This window comes from Silurus aristotelis (assembly GCF_946808225.1).
Source record: "Silurus aristotelis genome assembly, chromosome: 9".
NCBI classification, from domain to species: domain Eukaryota; kingdom Metazoa; phylum Chordata; class Actinopteri; order Siluriformes; family Siluridae; genus Silurus; species Silurus aristotelis.
Genome location: NC_139582.1, coordinates 15,016,866 through 15,033,512, shown reverse-complemented (window position 1 = coordinate 15,033,512; position 16,647 = coordinate 15,016,866). Strand labels below are relative to the sequence as shown.

At 42.2% G+C, this 16,647-nt stretch overlaps 1 protein-coding gene across 2 annotated transcripts; it reads right to left on the bottom strand.

Moving 5' to 3' along the window:
* Positions 1-427: 427 nt before the first annotated feature.
* slc8b1 (solute carrier family 8 member B1) lies at positions 428-16,616 on the bottom strand. Of its 2 annotated transcripts, none has more exons than XM_083550895.1 (14): positions 16,066-16,616; positions 15,699-15,851; positions 15,442-15,494; positions 14,739-14,796; positions 14,426-14,531; positions 14,124-14,291; positions 13,874-13,990; positions 13,144-13,274; positions 12,811-12,952; positions 10,516-10,637; positions 9,457-9,610; positions 9,126-9,206; positions 8,931-8,995; positions 428-748 (listed from the first exon to the last, which is right to left on the bottom strand). In XM_083550895.1, the coding sequence occupies exons 1-14, from the start codon at positions 16,234-16,236 to the stop codon at positions 560-562; spliced, it is 1,710 nt and encodes a 569-aa protein (XP_083407021.1). In that variant the 5' UTR covers positions 16,237-16,616; the 3' UTR covers positions 428-559. The 2 variants fall into 2 exon arrangements, with proteins under 2 accessions (XP_083407021.1, XP_083407022.1); XM_083550896.1 differs by having other exon boundaries at positions 14,124-14,285; positions 16,066-16,593.
* Positions 16,617-16,647: the final 31 nt, after the last annotated feature.

The window sequence follows — 16,647 nt, the reverse complement described above, 5'->3', positions numbered from 1 at the left end:
TTTTTTCATTATGTGATAAAGCAAGTAAATGAAAAATACAACCTCCTCAAGTCCTCTAAATACAACCTCCTCAATGGAGTTTCACCACCTCTAAATTATGCATTAACTCCTATTTACCACCAAGACAGGCCCTAAGCCTATTAGCTACTGCTGAGTCTAAAATTGTTCACTTGAAAATGGTCAATTTAGAACCAATGACAGTCATTTATCCAGCTGGCTACATGTATTAATTAATTTATTAAATAATAAAAATAAATTTGCTCATATTAAATTCATTAATTATTAAAACAGTCTTAAATTTTGTTGTCAGTGTTAATGAATCTGCAAAATATGCAATAAGAAATGACAAATAAATGAATAGAAGAAAACAAGCAAAAAGAAAAAAACTAAACTAAAAACACAATTAATGATTAAAAAACCCACACCATTGTTTTTTAAAATGAGATTTAATCATCCATATTCAACTATCATGCTGCTTTAAAAGAACATTTTATACTGTTAAAACAGTCCACAGCTTAGTAGCCTTTCTAGATAGTAGTGATCAGTGTATGTGCTTGGTTTAGAGGTGTATCTTTCCAAACTCTGTAAGAAGTGCAATGATGAGAAAGATGGCATAGAAGAGCAGGAGAAAGATGCCATAGGCTCGACTCAGGTAAAAGCACTGCAGAGGAACGAGCACAAATGAGAAGACCAGAGAGAGACCCAGCGCTGCAGCCAGTACCCAACACAGCAAACCCTCTGGCTCCAGCTATGCAAAGAAAAAGCAAGTGAGCTATATATGCATTCACGGTTTCCAAATTTTCCATTTTTATTAGTTTGTAATTTTTTATACACACACACACACACACACACACACACACACACACACACACACACACACACACACACATACATATATATATATATATAAAATATATACATATACATATACATACATATATATATATATCAATCATGGGTGATTACATATAATCATATACTCATAAATATACATTTTACTACTGCCTTCTGCGTACTTTGTTATTCTGAAAATGGGAGTTGGATTTGTCTGTAATGTCAATTTTATGTGTCAAAGAAAATTTTTTATGAGTCTTTAAAATGCTGCTTTCTACACAAAATATAAATTTTGTACAAATAACTGTTTACAAAGATTAAACAAGTTAGGAAAATACAATCACATGAAAACATTTGTAGACACTGTACACATAAAGCACCTGTCAAAGGTTTGGAAACAGTCTTATATTGCTATTATATCGCTATTGAGACATGCATGCTCCTTAAATTTATATGCAACAAAATAGGTAATTTAATGGTATAAAAATTTACTTTGACCAAACATGTAAAAGTAAAGATGTTGGTACAAAAATATAATAAGTTAAACTTTATTTTAATTGAAAAATCTTGCCTTAGCATAAATAACAGCTTTACACACTCTTGGCATCTGGGCAATACATTTCTATAAACATTCTTTACTCTTTTAGCTAAAATACTTTGCCATGCCACCTGTAAAACTTTCCAAATGTGTTCTTCGCTATTTGGATATTTCTTTCTGACCTTGTGAGTAAGTTCATTCCAGAGCAGTTCAATCAGATTCAATAATAGATACCACTCCAGCCGACTGTTTTCTCTAAAAATAACGCTTAGAGAACCTGTTGCATGGTGAAGTTGGTTCCATTAATTGCAGTCCAGACAGAATTGCATGGCATATGAAAGCATGCAATGGTAGTCATGTTGGTTCAGTATTTCTTTCACCAAAAATAATTCTTCAAACTTCCATGCTCCAAAACAGCCTGAAACCATTAAGCTTTCACCTTGATGTTTGAGTGTGGGTGTGAGGCAGTCTTTGTTAGACCTGTATTGCCTTTCTTTGCATATAACAGTAAAAGAACTATAGTTCGCAAAGAATACCCTTAATTTTTGAAGACAACTATAGAGTGTCTTAATTTAATAAAGATTTTGGAAACTACAAACAATATACAAGATGTGTAAATAGCTTATATATTAAACTGTAACCTGCATTAATGCATAACCACCAATGTTCAACCATCAACACCTTGTTCATTGTTTTTAATGCAAAATTAGAAAAACAGTCAAATGGAATAAACTTGGGCTGAAACGATTCCTCAAGTAACTCAAGTAATTTGAATACAAATAATCATTGAAGCAAATTATTAATGAAGATGCAAAATGAAAATGGCAGAACTGGGAGAAAACAGTGATGGTTGAGGATAAGATTCATATGGAAGCTTGTTTCTGCCACATAAAAAAAGTTTGCCTAATTCCCACTTTTGTTCTTGCAATTCTGACTATTTTTTTAGCCAGTTGGGCGGCATTACCCCCTCTGTAGTGACAGAAAGCTTTACACATTCAGAATGAAATAGGCTACAATCAATAGAATCGCATGGTATCAAACTGAGCAACTGATCCCTGAGAGAACTCTGTCTAACAATCAGCTCTGGAGGGGACGGAATAGATGAAGACAGATGAAACAGAGGAGCCTCAATCACACACACCAAAGGCTTAAAACTTCAGTCCAACATGGTTGCCAGTGGATAGACCAGAAATGTCGGATGTTCACGAGAAATAAACTCGGAATTGTGAGAAAAAAAGTCGGAATTAGGCAAACTTTTTTTTTATGTGGCAGAAATGGGATTCCATAGGATTCAGGCCGAAAGCAACAAAAACAAGTTTACAACGTTTGGGATCATTTCAAACTTTTTTTTTTTTACAATTCTGATTTTATTTCATCCACTGGTAACCATTTTGTTGGCCTGAAGCTGTTTGTGTATAAACGAGGCTCCTCTGCTTCATCTTGTTCCGTCTCCTCCAGGGCTGATTGACAGAGTTCATGTGATTCTATTGATTGTAGACGTTTTCATTTTCAATGTGTAACACCTCCTGGCACTACAGAGGGGATGACACTGCTGATCAGACAAAAATATTTTTTTGTGAAGGAATTGTGAGAAATAAAGTCAGAATTTGCGCAACCATCCACATGATGGACTTTATTTTACTGAAAGCTTGCTAATTGTTTTATTAAAACATGACATGAACATGACAAATATATATATATATATATATATATATATATATATATATATATATATATATATATATATATATATATATTTCCCCTTCAGGAACACGAGCTGCGTCGAAACGCTATGGGAACGCCCCTGCGTGACCGCGCTCTGAACCACGTGTGTAATCTGACCAATAGGCGTTTGGAACGTGACGTCATCAGCGGGCGACGTCGCGTAAACAGGAAGCTACAAATGGCTGCGAGATGGACCAGATGCTAGCTTTCTGCTCGTTCAGGTAAGCGCTGTTTCGCTGTGGTTTTCTGATCGAGTAATGGTATTTAAGTGAGTGAGTATTGTAAGTGTGTTCATCCGTGTCCGCGTTTTATTACCGGTAAGGATTTACATGATCGGTGTGTTGTTTGCCTGGGAGTGGAGCATGCACAAGTCGATTGCTCGCATTGTAGCCGCATGGCTATGCGCACGCTTCACTCCCGGAGTGGCTCCGGTCCCGCTGAGGCAAATCGGCGCCGGCGCTCGTGGGGTTCGCAGGCCGATTTAGCGGCGGGGTTGGAGTCGGATGAGTCCGCTTCAGCTTCGTCTGCTGAATTGAACTTCGGCTCTATCGGAGAAGCAGGCCCTATGGCTGCTTCTTCTCCCGGTACAAGCAGTGCGGCATTACATGTCTCTCTCTCCGAGGAGGATGAGCTGATGGATGCTAGCGAGCCCGTGGATTCCTCTCAGCCTGTGCTATATGAGGAACTCCTCGAGGTCGTGACGCGAGCCGTTGCTAAGCTGGATCTAGCTTGGCCGGTGGAGCAGCAGAGGCAGCGCGCACTCAGAAAGCTGGATGAGAGTTTTGTGCATCCTGTTTCACTTCCTCGGGGCGAGGCCTGCCGTTTTTTTCCTGATCTGCACGCCGAGGTGTCCAGATCCTGGGAATCCCCATACTCAGCGTGTACTTCGTCTCACCATTCCTCGCTGTACGCGAACGTGGTTGGGGCTAAGGCGTGCGGCTACGGGGCGATGCCGCGTGTTGAAGAGACGCTAGCCAGCTATCTCTCTCCTAGCGTAGCATCGTCACTGAAGGCTCCGGTGTTCCCTACTAAGCCGCTACGTGCTACATCGGCTTTAGTGGGGAAGGCTTATGTGGCAGCAGGTCAGGCTGCGGGTTGTCTCCACACCATGGGCGTGTTACAGGCATACCAGGCTGACCTGCTACGTGACTTGGATGAGGGTCTTAGCTCCGGGGCCACTGACGTCAAGGAGTTGCGTCGCGCTGCCGATTTAACTCTTCGGGCCACGAAACACATGGCGCGGGCCGTTGGTCGGTCCATGGCGGCCCTGGTGGCCACAAAGAGGCATCTGTGGCTCACCTTGTATGACCTCCCGGACAAGGATCGAGCTGTGCTCTTAAACGCACCAATGGCTCCTCCTGGCCTGTTTGGTGATGCCGTGATGGCGGTCGTGAACAGGTTTCATGAGTCTAAGAAGCAGTCGGCTGCGTTTCAGCAGTACCTCCCTCGCCGATCACGTGGGGCTGGTCGGCGGCAGCCCCAGCCTGGTCCCTCCGGGCACCAAGAAGCCCAGAAACAGAGCCCAAGAGAGAGCAGGGGGCGGTCGGATCTTCAGTTGAGGGGGCGGTGTACACCTCACGCTACGGTGCCCGTCCCTCCCCCGCACCACCAGGAGGCCAGGCCTCCCTCCAGTGGGTGTCTCCCTCCACTTCCACCCCAAGTCTCGGTACGGATGGGGGAGACCCGCCGCCTCTCTCGAGGTGTCATCAGCTGCCCCAGCTGCTGTGAGTGGGTCAGAGGCCAGCCCCTCAGGAACTTTCTGGCAGCTTGGGAGGGGCTGCCAGAGGTCTCCCGGTGTGTCCTGCGGACGATAGAAGGAGGTTACGCGATTCAGTTCGCGTCTTCGCCTCCCCGTTTCAACGGGATGTGTCCCACCCTGGTGGGTCCCGAGCAGGCTCTGGTCCTGGAACAGGAAGTGCGCACACTCCTGAAGAAGGGGGCCATCGAGGTGGTTCCCCCCTCAGTTCGAGAGTCAGGCTTCTACAGCCCGTACTTCGTTGTTCCGAAGAAGGATGGTGGGTTGCGTCCCATTCTAGATCTTCGCTCCTTGAACCGCCCTCTCAGGAGGCTCAGGTTCAGGATGCTCACCCTCAAGGGGGTCGTGACGCAGATCAGGTCCGGGGACTGGTTCGTCACTATAGATCTGAAGGACGCATACTTTCACATCTCCATCCTTCCTGCGCACAGGAGGTTCCTGAGGTTTGCTTTGGGGGGCGTAGCATACCAATATCGGGTCCTCCTGTTCGGTCCGGCACTCTCACCCCGCACCTTCACGAAGTGTATCGATGCAGCACTGGCCCCGCTGCGGCTCCAGGGCATCCGCATTTTGAATTACATCGACGATTGGTTGATCCTGGCTCATTCGGAGAGCCAGGCGATTCGGCATCGAGGTGCCGTCCTCGCCCACACGAAGGTGCTTGGGTTTCGGCTGAACGGCAGCAAAAGCGTGCTTTCTCCAGCACAGAGAACCACCTTTTTGGCCGTAGTCTGGGACGCGGCCAGGATGCAGGCACGGTTGTCGCCTGCTCGGGTCGAGGTCATCCTTACCGCTGTCAGGAGAGTGCGGGAAGGCCAGCCACTCACTGTAAGGCAGTTCCAGAGGCTGCTAGGGCTCATGGCAGCGGCGTCCCGCATAGTTCCGCTCGGGCTCCTGCACATGAGGCCCCTCCAGTGGTGGCTCCGGGGCAGGGGGTTCTCCCTCAGGGGAAACCCGCATTGTACTATCAAGGTCTCGCGGCGTGCCCTTCGAGTCTTGGATGTCTGGAAAGACCGAACATTCCTGTCCCGTGGCCCAGTGTTGGGGGCTCCGTGTCGTCGCGTGATGCTAACGACGGCCGTTTCCCCTCACAGGGTGGGGAGCGGTCATGAGTGGCCACTCCGCCAAGGGTCTGAGGAGCGGCCCACCTCTCTTGTGGCACATAAATTGCCTGGAGATGATGGCAGTGTATTTAGGGTTAAAACACTTTCTCCCGGACCTGAGAGATCGCCATGTGTTGGTCCGCACGGACAATACAGTGGTGGTCTCTTACATCAACCGCCTGGGGGGTCTCCGGTCTCGCCCCTTGTACAAGCTAGCGCGAGCGGTCCTCTTGTGGTCTCGGGACAAGTTCCTGTCCTTGAGGGCCATTTACATCCCGGGTCGGTTGAATGTCAGAGCAGACGCCCTGTCGAGGCAGGGGCCGAAGCCTGGGGAATGGCGTCTCCACCCCAAGGTGGCTCGTGTGGCGGAGGTTTTACAGAGCCCAAGTGGATCTTTTTGCGACCCAGGAGACCTCGCACTGTCCCCTCTGGTTCTCTCACTCTCACCCAGCCCTGTTAGGGCTGGATGCCATGGTGCAGTCGTGGCCATGGCTACGCCTGTACGCCTTTCCCCCGATCGCTCTGCTCCCTGGAGTTCTGGAGAGAGTACGCCGGGATGGAGTCCGTCTCCTCCTGGTAGCACCTCGATGGCCGGGCAAACCGTGGTTTGCGAATCTGGTGTCCCTACTCGAGGACCCTCCGTGGGAGATTCCTCCCAGGAGGGATCTTCTCTCTCAGCCGGGCAGAACTGTGCTGAGGGGGCACAGTTCGTAGAGGCTGGTCTCTCCACTGAGGTGGTAGAGACCCTTCTCCACTCCAGAGCTCCCTCCATGAAAAGGTCGTACGCCACACGATGGTGACTGTTCATGTCTTGGTGCGAGCACCGTGGCCTGGATCCTGTTAACTGCCCGGTTGGTTCAGTTCTGGAGTTCCTACAGGAACAGTTTGCCGCAGGGTTAACCCCTTCGACCCTGAAGGTTTACGTGTCAGCCATCGCGGCATATGGCTCCCCGCCTGCGGGGCAGTCGCTGGGTAGGCACCCACTGGTGACACGTTTCCTCCGTGGCACCCGGAGGCTGAGGCCCGGGACGCAACCCAGAGTGCCTGTCTGGGATCTGGCAGTTGTGCTGGCGGCTCTCTCTGAGCCCCCCTTAGAGCCATTAGCCGATGTGGCCCTTAGGTTTCTGTCGATTAAGACCACCATTCTGTTGGCGATTTCCTCCCTGAAGAGGATCGGGGCTCTGCAGGCTCTGTCCGTGGCCCCATCTCGCCTGGAATTTGCCCCTGGCATGGCCAGAGCGTTTCTCTATCCGAAACCTGGGTACGTTCCTAAGGTGCCTTCGGCTCCCTCCTCCGTTTACAGCCCCCGACCAGGAGCGACAGCACCGACTGTGTCCAGTGCGAGCACTGGATACTTACCTCCGCAGGACGAGTCCGTGGAGGAAGTCGGAGCAGCAGCTTGTCTGCTATGGCCCTAACAGGAAAGGTTTCCCGGCCAATAAACAGACTTTGAGCAGGTGGGTAGTGGATGCGATTGTGTCGGCTCACGAGTCCTCTGGCCTCCCCGCACCGCTCAGGATTCGAGCTCACTCCACCCGGCGTGTGGCGGCCTCTACGGCCTGGTCCGCTGGAGTGCCGCTCCAGGACATCTGTGACGCTGCGGGTTGGTCCATCCCGCTGACCTTTGTCAGGTTTTATGACCTTGACCTCAGAGCCACCCCGGGCTCCTCTGTCCTGCCTGCTGGTGCCGAGGCCCTCACTCTCTAGGCAGGGTCTGGTCAGTGTGGCGTGATTGGAGACTCGTTCCCATAGCGTTTCGACGCAGCTCGAGTTCCTGAGAGGGGAACGTCTCTAGGTTACGGTCGTAACCCTAGTTCCCCGAGGGAACGAGACGCTGCGTCTCCGTGCCACCCTCCCTGCATCCCTGCGGCACTTACGTTCCAAACGCCTATTGGTCAGATTACACACGTGGTTCAGAGCGCGGTCACGCAGGGGCGTTCCTATAGCGTTTCGACGCAGCGTCTTGTTACGTCCGTAACCTAGAGACGATATATATATATATATATATATATATATATATATATATATATATATATATATATATATATATATATATATATATATGGATAGATAGATAGATAGAAAGAAAGAGAGAGAGAGAGAGAGAGAGAGGTGTGTGTGTAAAATATACACATACACTTTATTGCCAAAAGTATTGGGTCACCTGACCTTTCCTGCTATATGTGGTTCTTTTCCAAAATGTTACCACAAAGCTGGAGGCACTAAATTGTACAGGACGTCTTGAGATGGCACTCCAATAAAATTCGGCATTCACTTGAACTTGGAAACCCAAACCTGTTCCAGCATGGCAATGCCCTGTGCACAAAGTGAGCTCCATGAAGATCTGGTTTACAGAGAAAGATCTTGAGTGGCCTGCTATAGAGCTCTAATCTCATCCCTACTGAACACCTTTGGGATGAATTGGAACGCTGACTACACCCCAGGTCTCCTTCACCTACATCAGTACTTGCCTTTCATGATACCCTTGTGGCTAAAGAAGACAAATATCGATAAGCACACTCCAAAATCTAGTGGAACATCTTCCCAGAAGAGTGGATGAAATTAAAATAGCAAATTGGGATTAAATGTGGAATGTGATGCTCAAACATCACATACCATACTTATGATCAGGTGACCCAATACTTTTGGAAATATAGTATACATATAGAAGGTTGTAAAGTGAGACATGTTCATCCTAATAGATTTATTTATTTTTTTATCCAAAACCCACTGTCATTGCCTAAGATGGAAGTTTGGTGAAAAAAGTTTTTTTTATTAAATACATCTGTACATTCAAATATTTGTTTGGTCTGAGTAAATCTTTAATTTAGGTTTAATTATCTAGTTTGTTAAACAAATGGAACAGGCATCGTGTTCCTTTTGTCCCTTAAAAACAATAAGACTTTCCAAACTTTTGACAGCCACTATACATTAAATGCAGTATAATGTATATAATACAATAAACCAGACATACCATAATAAAATCATGATGTTTGAACATCTGTAACAGGCTGCCAAGACCAACTCCAAAAAGCATGTCTGAGAGAGACAAATGCTAAGGTCTGCTCAAAATCTTTTTTCTGTTCTGTTTGTCTCTATGGGAAGGTCCATGAATGTAGAAGAGCATCACCCTGATAATAAAATTACATGATATTTAATAAAAGGATACTGAAAATGATGCCACCAAAGCAAGCAGAAATTGCCATTCGGGGGTAGCCCTGCCGTGCTATAGTGATGTCAGCAAAACAATCTGTTGAAAGAAAAAATACATTTACATCCAACACAAGGTATCGCTGTGGCATTAAACATCATTTGGGCTTTAAAATTGAAATTATGATTGTTATTAAAGTTAATTTATAATTCATATTCCTATTTTAACTGATCTGATAAGGGGGAGAAAATAGCACTTTAATTAAAAACCCTCTCTTTCCAAAGTCAAAGCAGGGTAGAACTTGATATACTTGAGGGATTACATTTGTTCAGTGTAACTGTTTGTGTACCTCCAATGCTGTTTCCCCATGCAAGAAGTGTGAGTCCTAGTACGGTATTACTCAAACGAAGGACTATGCCAAGCATGTGCAGCACACTCACAACTTCTGAAGCCACTGTGTTGATCCACAAAGCACTCACTATGAATCCCAGTAAAGCAAAGAGCTGCACATATACAAACACAATGACTAATGAGCTACATTACACAATAACATAAGTTCAGACAGTGCATTCTTAGATTATAAAAAAAGTTAAACTTGGAGAATGCAACATTTCAGAATATCTGCTATTATTTTACAAAACTGTTTCTGCAACTAACTGGCAAAAGAACATTTTCAGAGAAGGTTATGCAGCATCTTTCTTTGTACAGAAAAGTCTGCTAGTGCAAACAGAGACAATTTAGGCTTCCACTCTAAGCCACATAACCACTAGCCAGTATAGCTAATATAATGTGAACAGTGTAGAGACTTAATTACATCAGGCATGAGCAAAATAGTGTCCGCATGCTAACCAAGCCAGGTAATGATACATATCTAAAATCAATCATTCACCAGCTTTCTACCCCATGAAAAGACAAATAAATGGATAACAAGCAAATCAATCACATGTTCATGTAGCCAAATCTTTCCTTTTTGGTTCAAGTTTGGGGATGATTGACATAGATAGCATATGCATAAAAATTTCCCACTAATTTGAATCATTATGTCTGACACAATGCTGACTCTGAATAACTATTACAGAATTGTCATGGAAACTAACAAATGCATGTAAACATATTTTGGACGACTTCAATAAAAAAGGTTATTTCATAAAAAATATTAATTAATTAGATTACATAATTTTGTATTACAGAAAGTTCAACTGTATTTTTTCAGTTGTGTTCTTATGTATTTGATATGCATATGGCTACAAGTAAATAAGTAGTTAATTTTTTTGCTTTTTGATTAAAAATTGAACAAAACAAGCAAACAAACAAAAATGTGAGAATAAACAGGTTTAAATGAGGTTACAGTTAATATGGTTACAATGGTCAATGTTGGACTGAAGAAGACAATAGAATTAAATCTCACAAAGTGGTAAAGAGGATGATGGTCATTAGTGGTAGAACAGTAGACTATGCCTGAGAGGAAGGTTCCGACAAGGGCTGTGAGCAACCATACTGGAAACTCTCCTTCAATGAGGTACACACCAACTGCAAAATACACAGAAAGAAGTAGACACTTATCTTGATTCAAAGTATTAAGAGAATATATATTAATTTAGGTATACTAACTGTCTATTAAAGTGCATACCTAAATTTTAAATGAAATGCAGACTATAGGGGGGGTAATGGTACACATATTTGTACCAAAAAAAGTTTTGGTTTAAGGTTTTTGTGATGTGCACTTGGTATTGAATGAAATCCTTCAAACGTTAAAGGAGTCCCCTGACAAACATGTTAACTTTCGGACTGCAAGTTTGTTTAGTCTCCGCCTAGCACTGCATTCACTGTGTCACTTTTTATTATTTATTATTAAACCTTAAAACATACACAGCAATGCCAGGGATATACAGTACAGACCAAAAGTTTGGACACACCTTCTCATTCAAAGAGTTTTCTTTATTTTCATGACTATGAAAATTGTAGATTCACACTGAAGGCATCAAGGGCTATTTGACCAAGAAGGAGAGTGATGGGGTGCTGCGCCAGATGACCTGGCCTCCACAGTCACCGGACCTGAACCCAATCGAGATGGTTTAGGGGTGAGCTGGACCGCAGAGTGAAGGCAAAAGGGCCAACAAGTGCCAAGCATCTCTCAGGGAACTCCTTCAAGACTGTTGGAAGACCATTTCAGGTGACTACCTCTTGAAGCTCATCAAGAGAATGCCAAGAGTGTGCAAAGCAGTAATCAAAGCAAAAGGTGGCTACTTTGAAGAACCTAGAATATGACATTTTTCAGTTGTTTCACACTTTTTTGTAATGTATATAGTTCCATATATAATTCCACATGTGTTAATTCATAGTTTTGATGCCTTCAGTGTGAATCTACAATTTTAATAGTCATGAAAATAAAGAAAAATCTTTGAATCTTTGTGTGTCCAAACTTTTGGTCTATACTGTATATATATAAAAAAAACAAAACAAAAAAAAACATTAGAGTTAGCGCAGTGTCACTGTGGCTTACTCACTCCATACTGGGAAATACGATTTGTAGTACGTTGTAAAACTTTTGTTTTGTGCATGGGCGAAATTGAGTGAATGAAATGGCATGAATGAATGACAAATGAAAGGAATGAAGATAAAGTATGCTGAAATAAGCAGAACAGTGAAGTAAAACATATCTTTAGATAATTTAATATTAAATGTAAAGCACAACACTTATATACACATCTGTATTACCCAAATGGGGTCAAACAAATGTAAACTATAATTAAAATCAATGGAAATTAAATTTCCATGTACAGTGGTACCTTGACCCACGAGTTTAATTCGTTCCGTGGACGAGCTCGTATCTCAATTTGCTCGCACCTCAAATCAGTTTTCCATATGGAAAATACTTAAAATGGCATTAATCCGTTCCAACCCTTTAAAATTACACCCCGTTTTTATGTCTCATGTTATTAAATTGGAAAATAAATTTCTAAATAACAAATCTTGTATAAAAACATAATAGAAAGAGTATGTAAAGATATAATACGGTTTTATTCGGTGTATTTTCCTTGGAGATGAGACGACTAACAAAAGCGCTGGTGGGTGTGTGTGTGTGTGTGTGTGTGTGTGTGTGTGTGTGTGTGTGTGTGTGTGTGTGGAGGGGGGGGGGGGTAATGGCGTAAGCGGAGGCAGAGGGAAAACTCGTTTTTTACTATCACTCCTGTACACTACGTATCCCTAAACTTTACAATTTTACCTTTTTCTTCTTTGCTTATCTTAATTTTCGTCACAATCTTCGCTTTCGCTACGTTTTGAGCTTGTACCTCAATTTTTTGCTCGCGTAACAAAGCAAAAACGACGAGTGACCGCTCGTACCTCTGAAAACTCGTACATTAATGCACTCGTAGGTTAAGGTACCACTGTATTTAAATTAATAAACATAATAAAAAAATCATATTGCATTAATTTGATTATTATTTTTTTAAATAAAATGTATATAGAAATAAATATATATAAAATATATATATTATTATAACCAATAGGCATTTTATTTAAAACTGTTTTCTAAATGTAAACTGTTGATGTTCACAAATGTTAATATTGAACTGCCTTTTAAAAACAAGCAATTTTATGTTTTGCATTTATTCCCCATAACTGTACCAAAATTTAATCGAACCATGACTTAAAAAAACGTGAATGAAGTACAGAAGTAAGTAATACTTTTTATACTTACATGTCCCTGAGTTCAGTGTAAGTACACACACCAGTGGCCCAGTAATAAGGTGCAAGCAGTTAAGAGGGCGGTTCCAGTTACTTTCCTTCTTATTAGAATCCACAACTGGAACTGTCAGCAGCAACAGCACCTCAAATGGCAGCTGGAATGATTCAGACAGAAGCACTCAGGTTCTTAACTTAAAATACTAGCAATCTAAATGATTGTTTAAAAACAATGAAAATAAAAATTTAGACAGAGTAAATCATCTAGTAGCAAATTTTACATTGGACCTAAAACCTCAATAACATTTTAATGAACACAAACAACTCAAGTCAAGTAAATACATTAAACCTGAATAATCTTGAGCACTTTCCAGCCACAGTGTATCCTCCTCCAGCTCCTTGTATCTATTGGGTTAATGGCTCTCAGGAAAATGCTATTAGTTGACTCAGTAAAGGAGATCAAAGGCTCATACTCTTCATCTGAAACACACACACACACACACACACACACACACACACACACACACACACACACACACACACACACACACACACGACACACACACGACACACACACAGTCCACAATTTCCATTACACACCAAATCTACAACCCGCATACTGTTGTGATGGTCAGCTGTAAACTATATATACTGTATATACAGTGGAACCTTGACACTCGCGACCTTGATAGTTCACGACTTTTCATTTGAAACCGGACTAAGAGTAACTCGGGAAAAATCTGATAGATCACAAAAATCTGCAAGTGGCTTGAAAGCTTGAGAGTTTGTACTAATAAATTACATACAAATGTTTGAAAAACTATTTTATTATTGTATTATTCATTTAAAGTAGTAAATAAAACATTTATGACAAATAATTCACAATTTTTGTTTAAAGTACAGTACATGTACAATTCCCCTTGAAAAAGGAACCTTCTAAAGGAGAGAGTCAAAACCTCGCGATTTTTTGTTACTCGTGAGGGGTCATAGAATGTAACCCCCACGAGTATCGAGGTTGCACTGTATACTATAGACCAATTAAAAACTATTTATTTATAAAACACAGGAGAGGGACTTACCTTGGCTAAACTCTGTTGAATTTTGAAGTGGTTCATGAGGGGAGCGTGACAGGCACTTATAAATGTATGCACTCACCACCACAGTTATAACATACAGCACATACAGTCCAAGGTAGCCTACAGAAATGCATATAAACTATGTTAATATAAATAATGTCATCAGAGAAGGTGAAGAAAATAAATCCACGTAGTACATTAAAGTAACCATAAGAAACTAAAAATGTTGAAACAAAACAAAAAAAACCCAGACCCAATGCTTCTTTCAGTAGCATTTCTCTCTTATAGAGAATGTTGAATGTCCAGAAAACAGCAGCCATGTAGAAGATGAGATCACGCAGGAAAGGACGAGAGGCCACATTGAAAGGTCTCACCAGGGCCACACTCCCAGCAACCACAGTGGTTACAAAGATGCCTGCCCCTTACATAAACAAATATACAGCAAGGTAAATATGACCAATACTTATAGCATAGAATTAATTGTGCCTTTAATTATTTTGTATATTTACCGTTAAAAACAGACTTTAACATTACAATTGAAATCTACAGACTCACCAAACAAAGCTCCAATGGCCAGACCAGCTGTCTGTGGACGAGAGAAAGCAGCCATGGCACTAAACACATCTGGAGCCCCATTACCAAGAGCTAAAAATGTCACTCCCTGCGCAACAATGTTGTTATGGAAAAGCACAATAGACCTTCTAATATTAAAAAAGGCTTTCTGGGTTTTAAAAAGAGAGTAATCTCTTCACTTTAGAAACAATCTAAATAATTTTCGTAGCCGACTTTTACACTAAGCTCTACATAAAAACAAAATGAAATGAATATCTTAAAAAATAGGGTTGAGTACCAATTTGTTTAAGGATACAGCCACATTTTGTGTCAGCCTCAAAGTTGCGGATATTGCTGAGAGGTTAGGACAAAAACTACAAAAGTAAAGAATACAATTAATATAAAAAAAAAAAACATATACAAACACCCCTAAAAATTCAAAGGGTACTATTTAAATGAAAAATCATTCTTTTTCATTACACTTCACATACCCATCTCAGATTAATGCACATGCACTTTTTTTCTAACTTTTGGAGCAGCATAAGCTATTATATATAAATAAAATCATCTTTGTGTGGTCAACAATAAACATACAGGCATCTAACCTTGGTCTTAATGGAAATTTAAATGTTATTAACCATTCATTCCTTTTCATTAAATGACACGCTCATATCAACATTTTTGCCTTTTAAACAAGTTTACTAAGCAAAAGTGCCAACCACAATTTCCCCTTCTATTTGAGCAACTGGAACACCAAAAAGGACTCTGATTGGTGGACTGTCTGTAGTTCATAAAGGTAACCTTCGGTCGTAGTTCAGCAGATAAGTACTGGTCATGGATTTAATCCCAGCACCAATCAGTATTTCAATGTAATAAGGAAATCAGGGTGGACTATAAACAGAACATTCCACCTTCTTCATTCTTATGTAAATGACCTTGTTAAATAACCCTCTTAAAAGTAAAGATTAGCCTGCTAAGCACATCATAGCCCTGCTTTAAAGGGTGAAAACAAAACTAACAATTCTGATGCAATCAGTCCAAGAATCAGGAACAAAATGAACAGCAACAAAACCTGGAAGGGAAAGCAAACAGAGGGGGAAAATCATTAGTGCAACGCTATGTTGTTAAACTGTCAATATGGTTTGCAGATAAAACAGAATATACTGCAGGGTTGTGTTTATCTGTCTCTATCCACTCTCCCACATACTCCACTGCTGTAGCCTCCTCTCAACATTCATGTATTGCAGGCTTGTATGCAAACTTTAGGCGTACTTACATAAAGAAAAATTGCAAGGGGCAAGAGTTTAGATGGAAAAAAGCAAAAAGTGATCCAGAGGTAATTAATGAAGCCGCCCTCGACATGGCAGTCTGTGGTGTTCAGGACGAACTCGCAACGCTGTGCGGCCGGTATTGTCATCACCTTGCCACACTGGGAACACAAGTACAGACACACACTCCAGGCTTGACAACACAATAATGAACAAACTTCTGGTCATAAACTCGTGTACCCAAAATACAAAAGTTGATATAACCAGTATAGCGAGTTTATAAAAGTTTATAGTCCATGCAATCAGACCATGACACATTAAACTTTTGAAAACACACGTTGAAATGGTTATATTTCGGTCACGTGCACGAATTACCTGCTCTTCATCACTTTTCAGGTCAGACACAGTCTCTGGACCTGCACTGAGATTCCGATCGGCCAGTTCCAGCGGTGTGTCGTTTACTTCAACAGCTGTCCATGTCTCAGAGATTACATACTCTAGGTTAAAAGCAAATGTTAACGCAGTGATTAAAAAAAAACCTGTCATTACCGCAGCGGGAAGAGCATTGCTCCCAGATTTACTTCCTTAAACGGTTCACTCGTATGTATCGCATTGATTACTGACTACATGCGTAAACTAAAGATCATCACAATCTGAAATAATCAAGAGAGGATAATAATAGAGGCTTAATGTCAAACACGAGCTAGATTAAGGTAACATTTGGTGTTTTCGCTGCGGAATGACTCCTGTGTCGATCGTGAATCATGTGGCTCTTTGAGAACCGACTCCGGGTTCATATTTCCTTCCTCCAGTACACATACTTTCATCTTAGAAAGGTCTGTTGATTAGAATCTGTTTTAGAACAGGAGTACTCCCTGACCTGTGTTAGTAATGGGGGAGTTTGCTTTGATAAAAATAACGCCAGGAGGACGTTTTAGACTCGATTCTTATGGGACT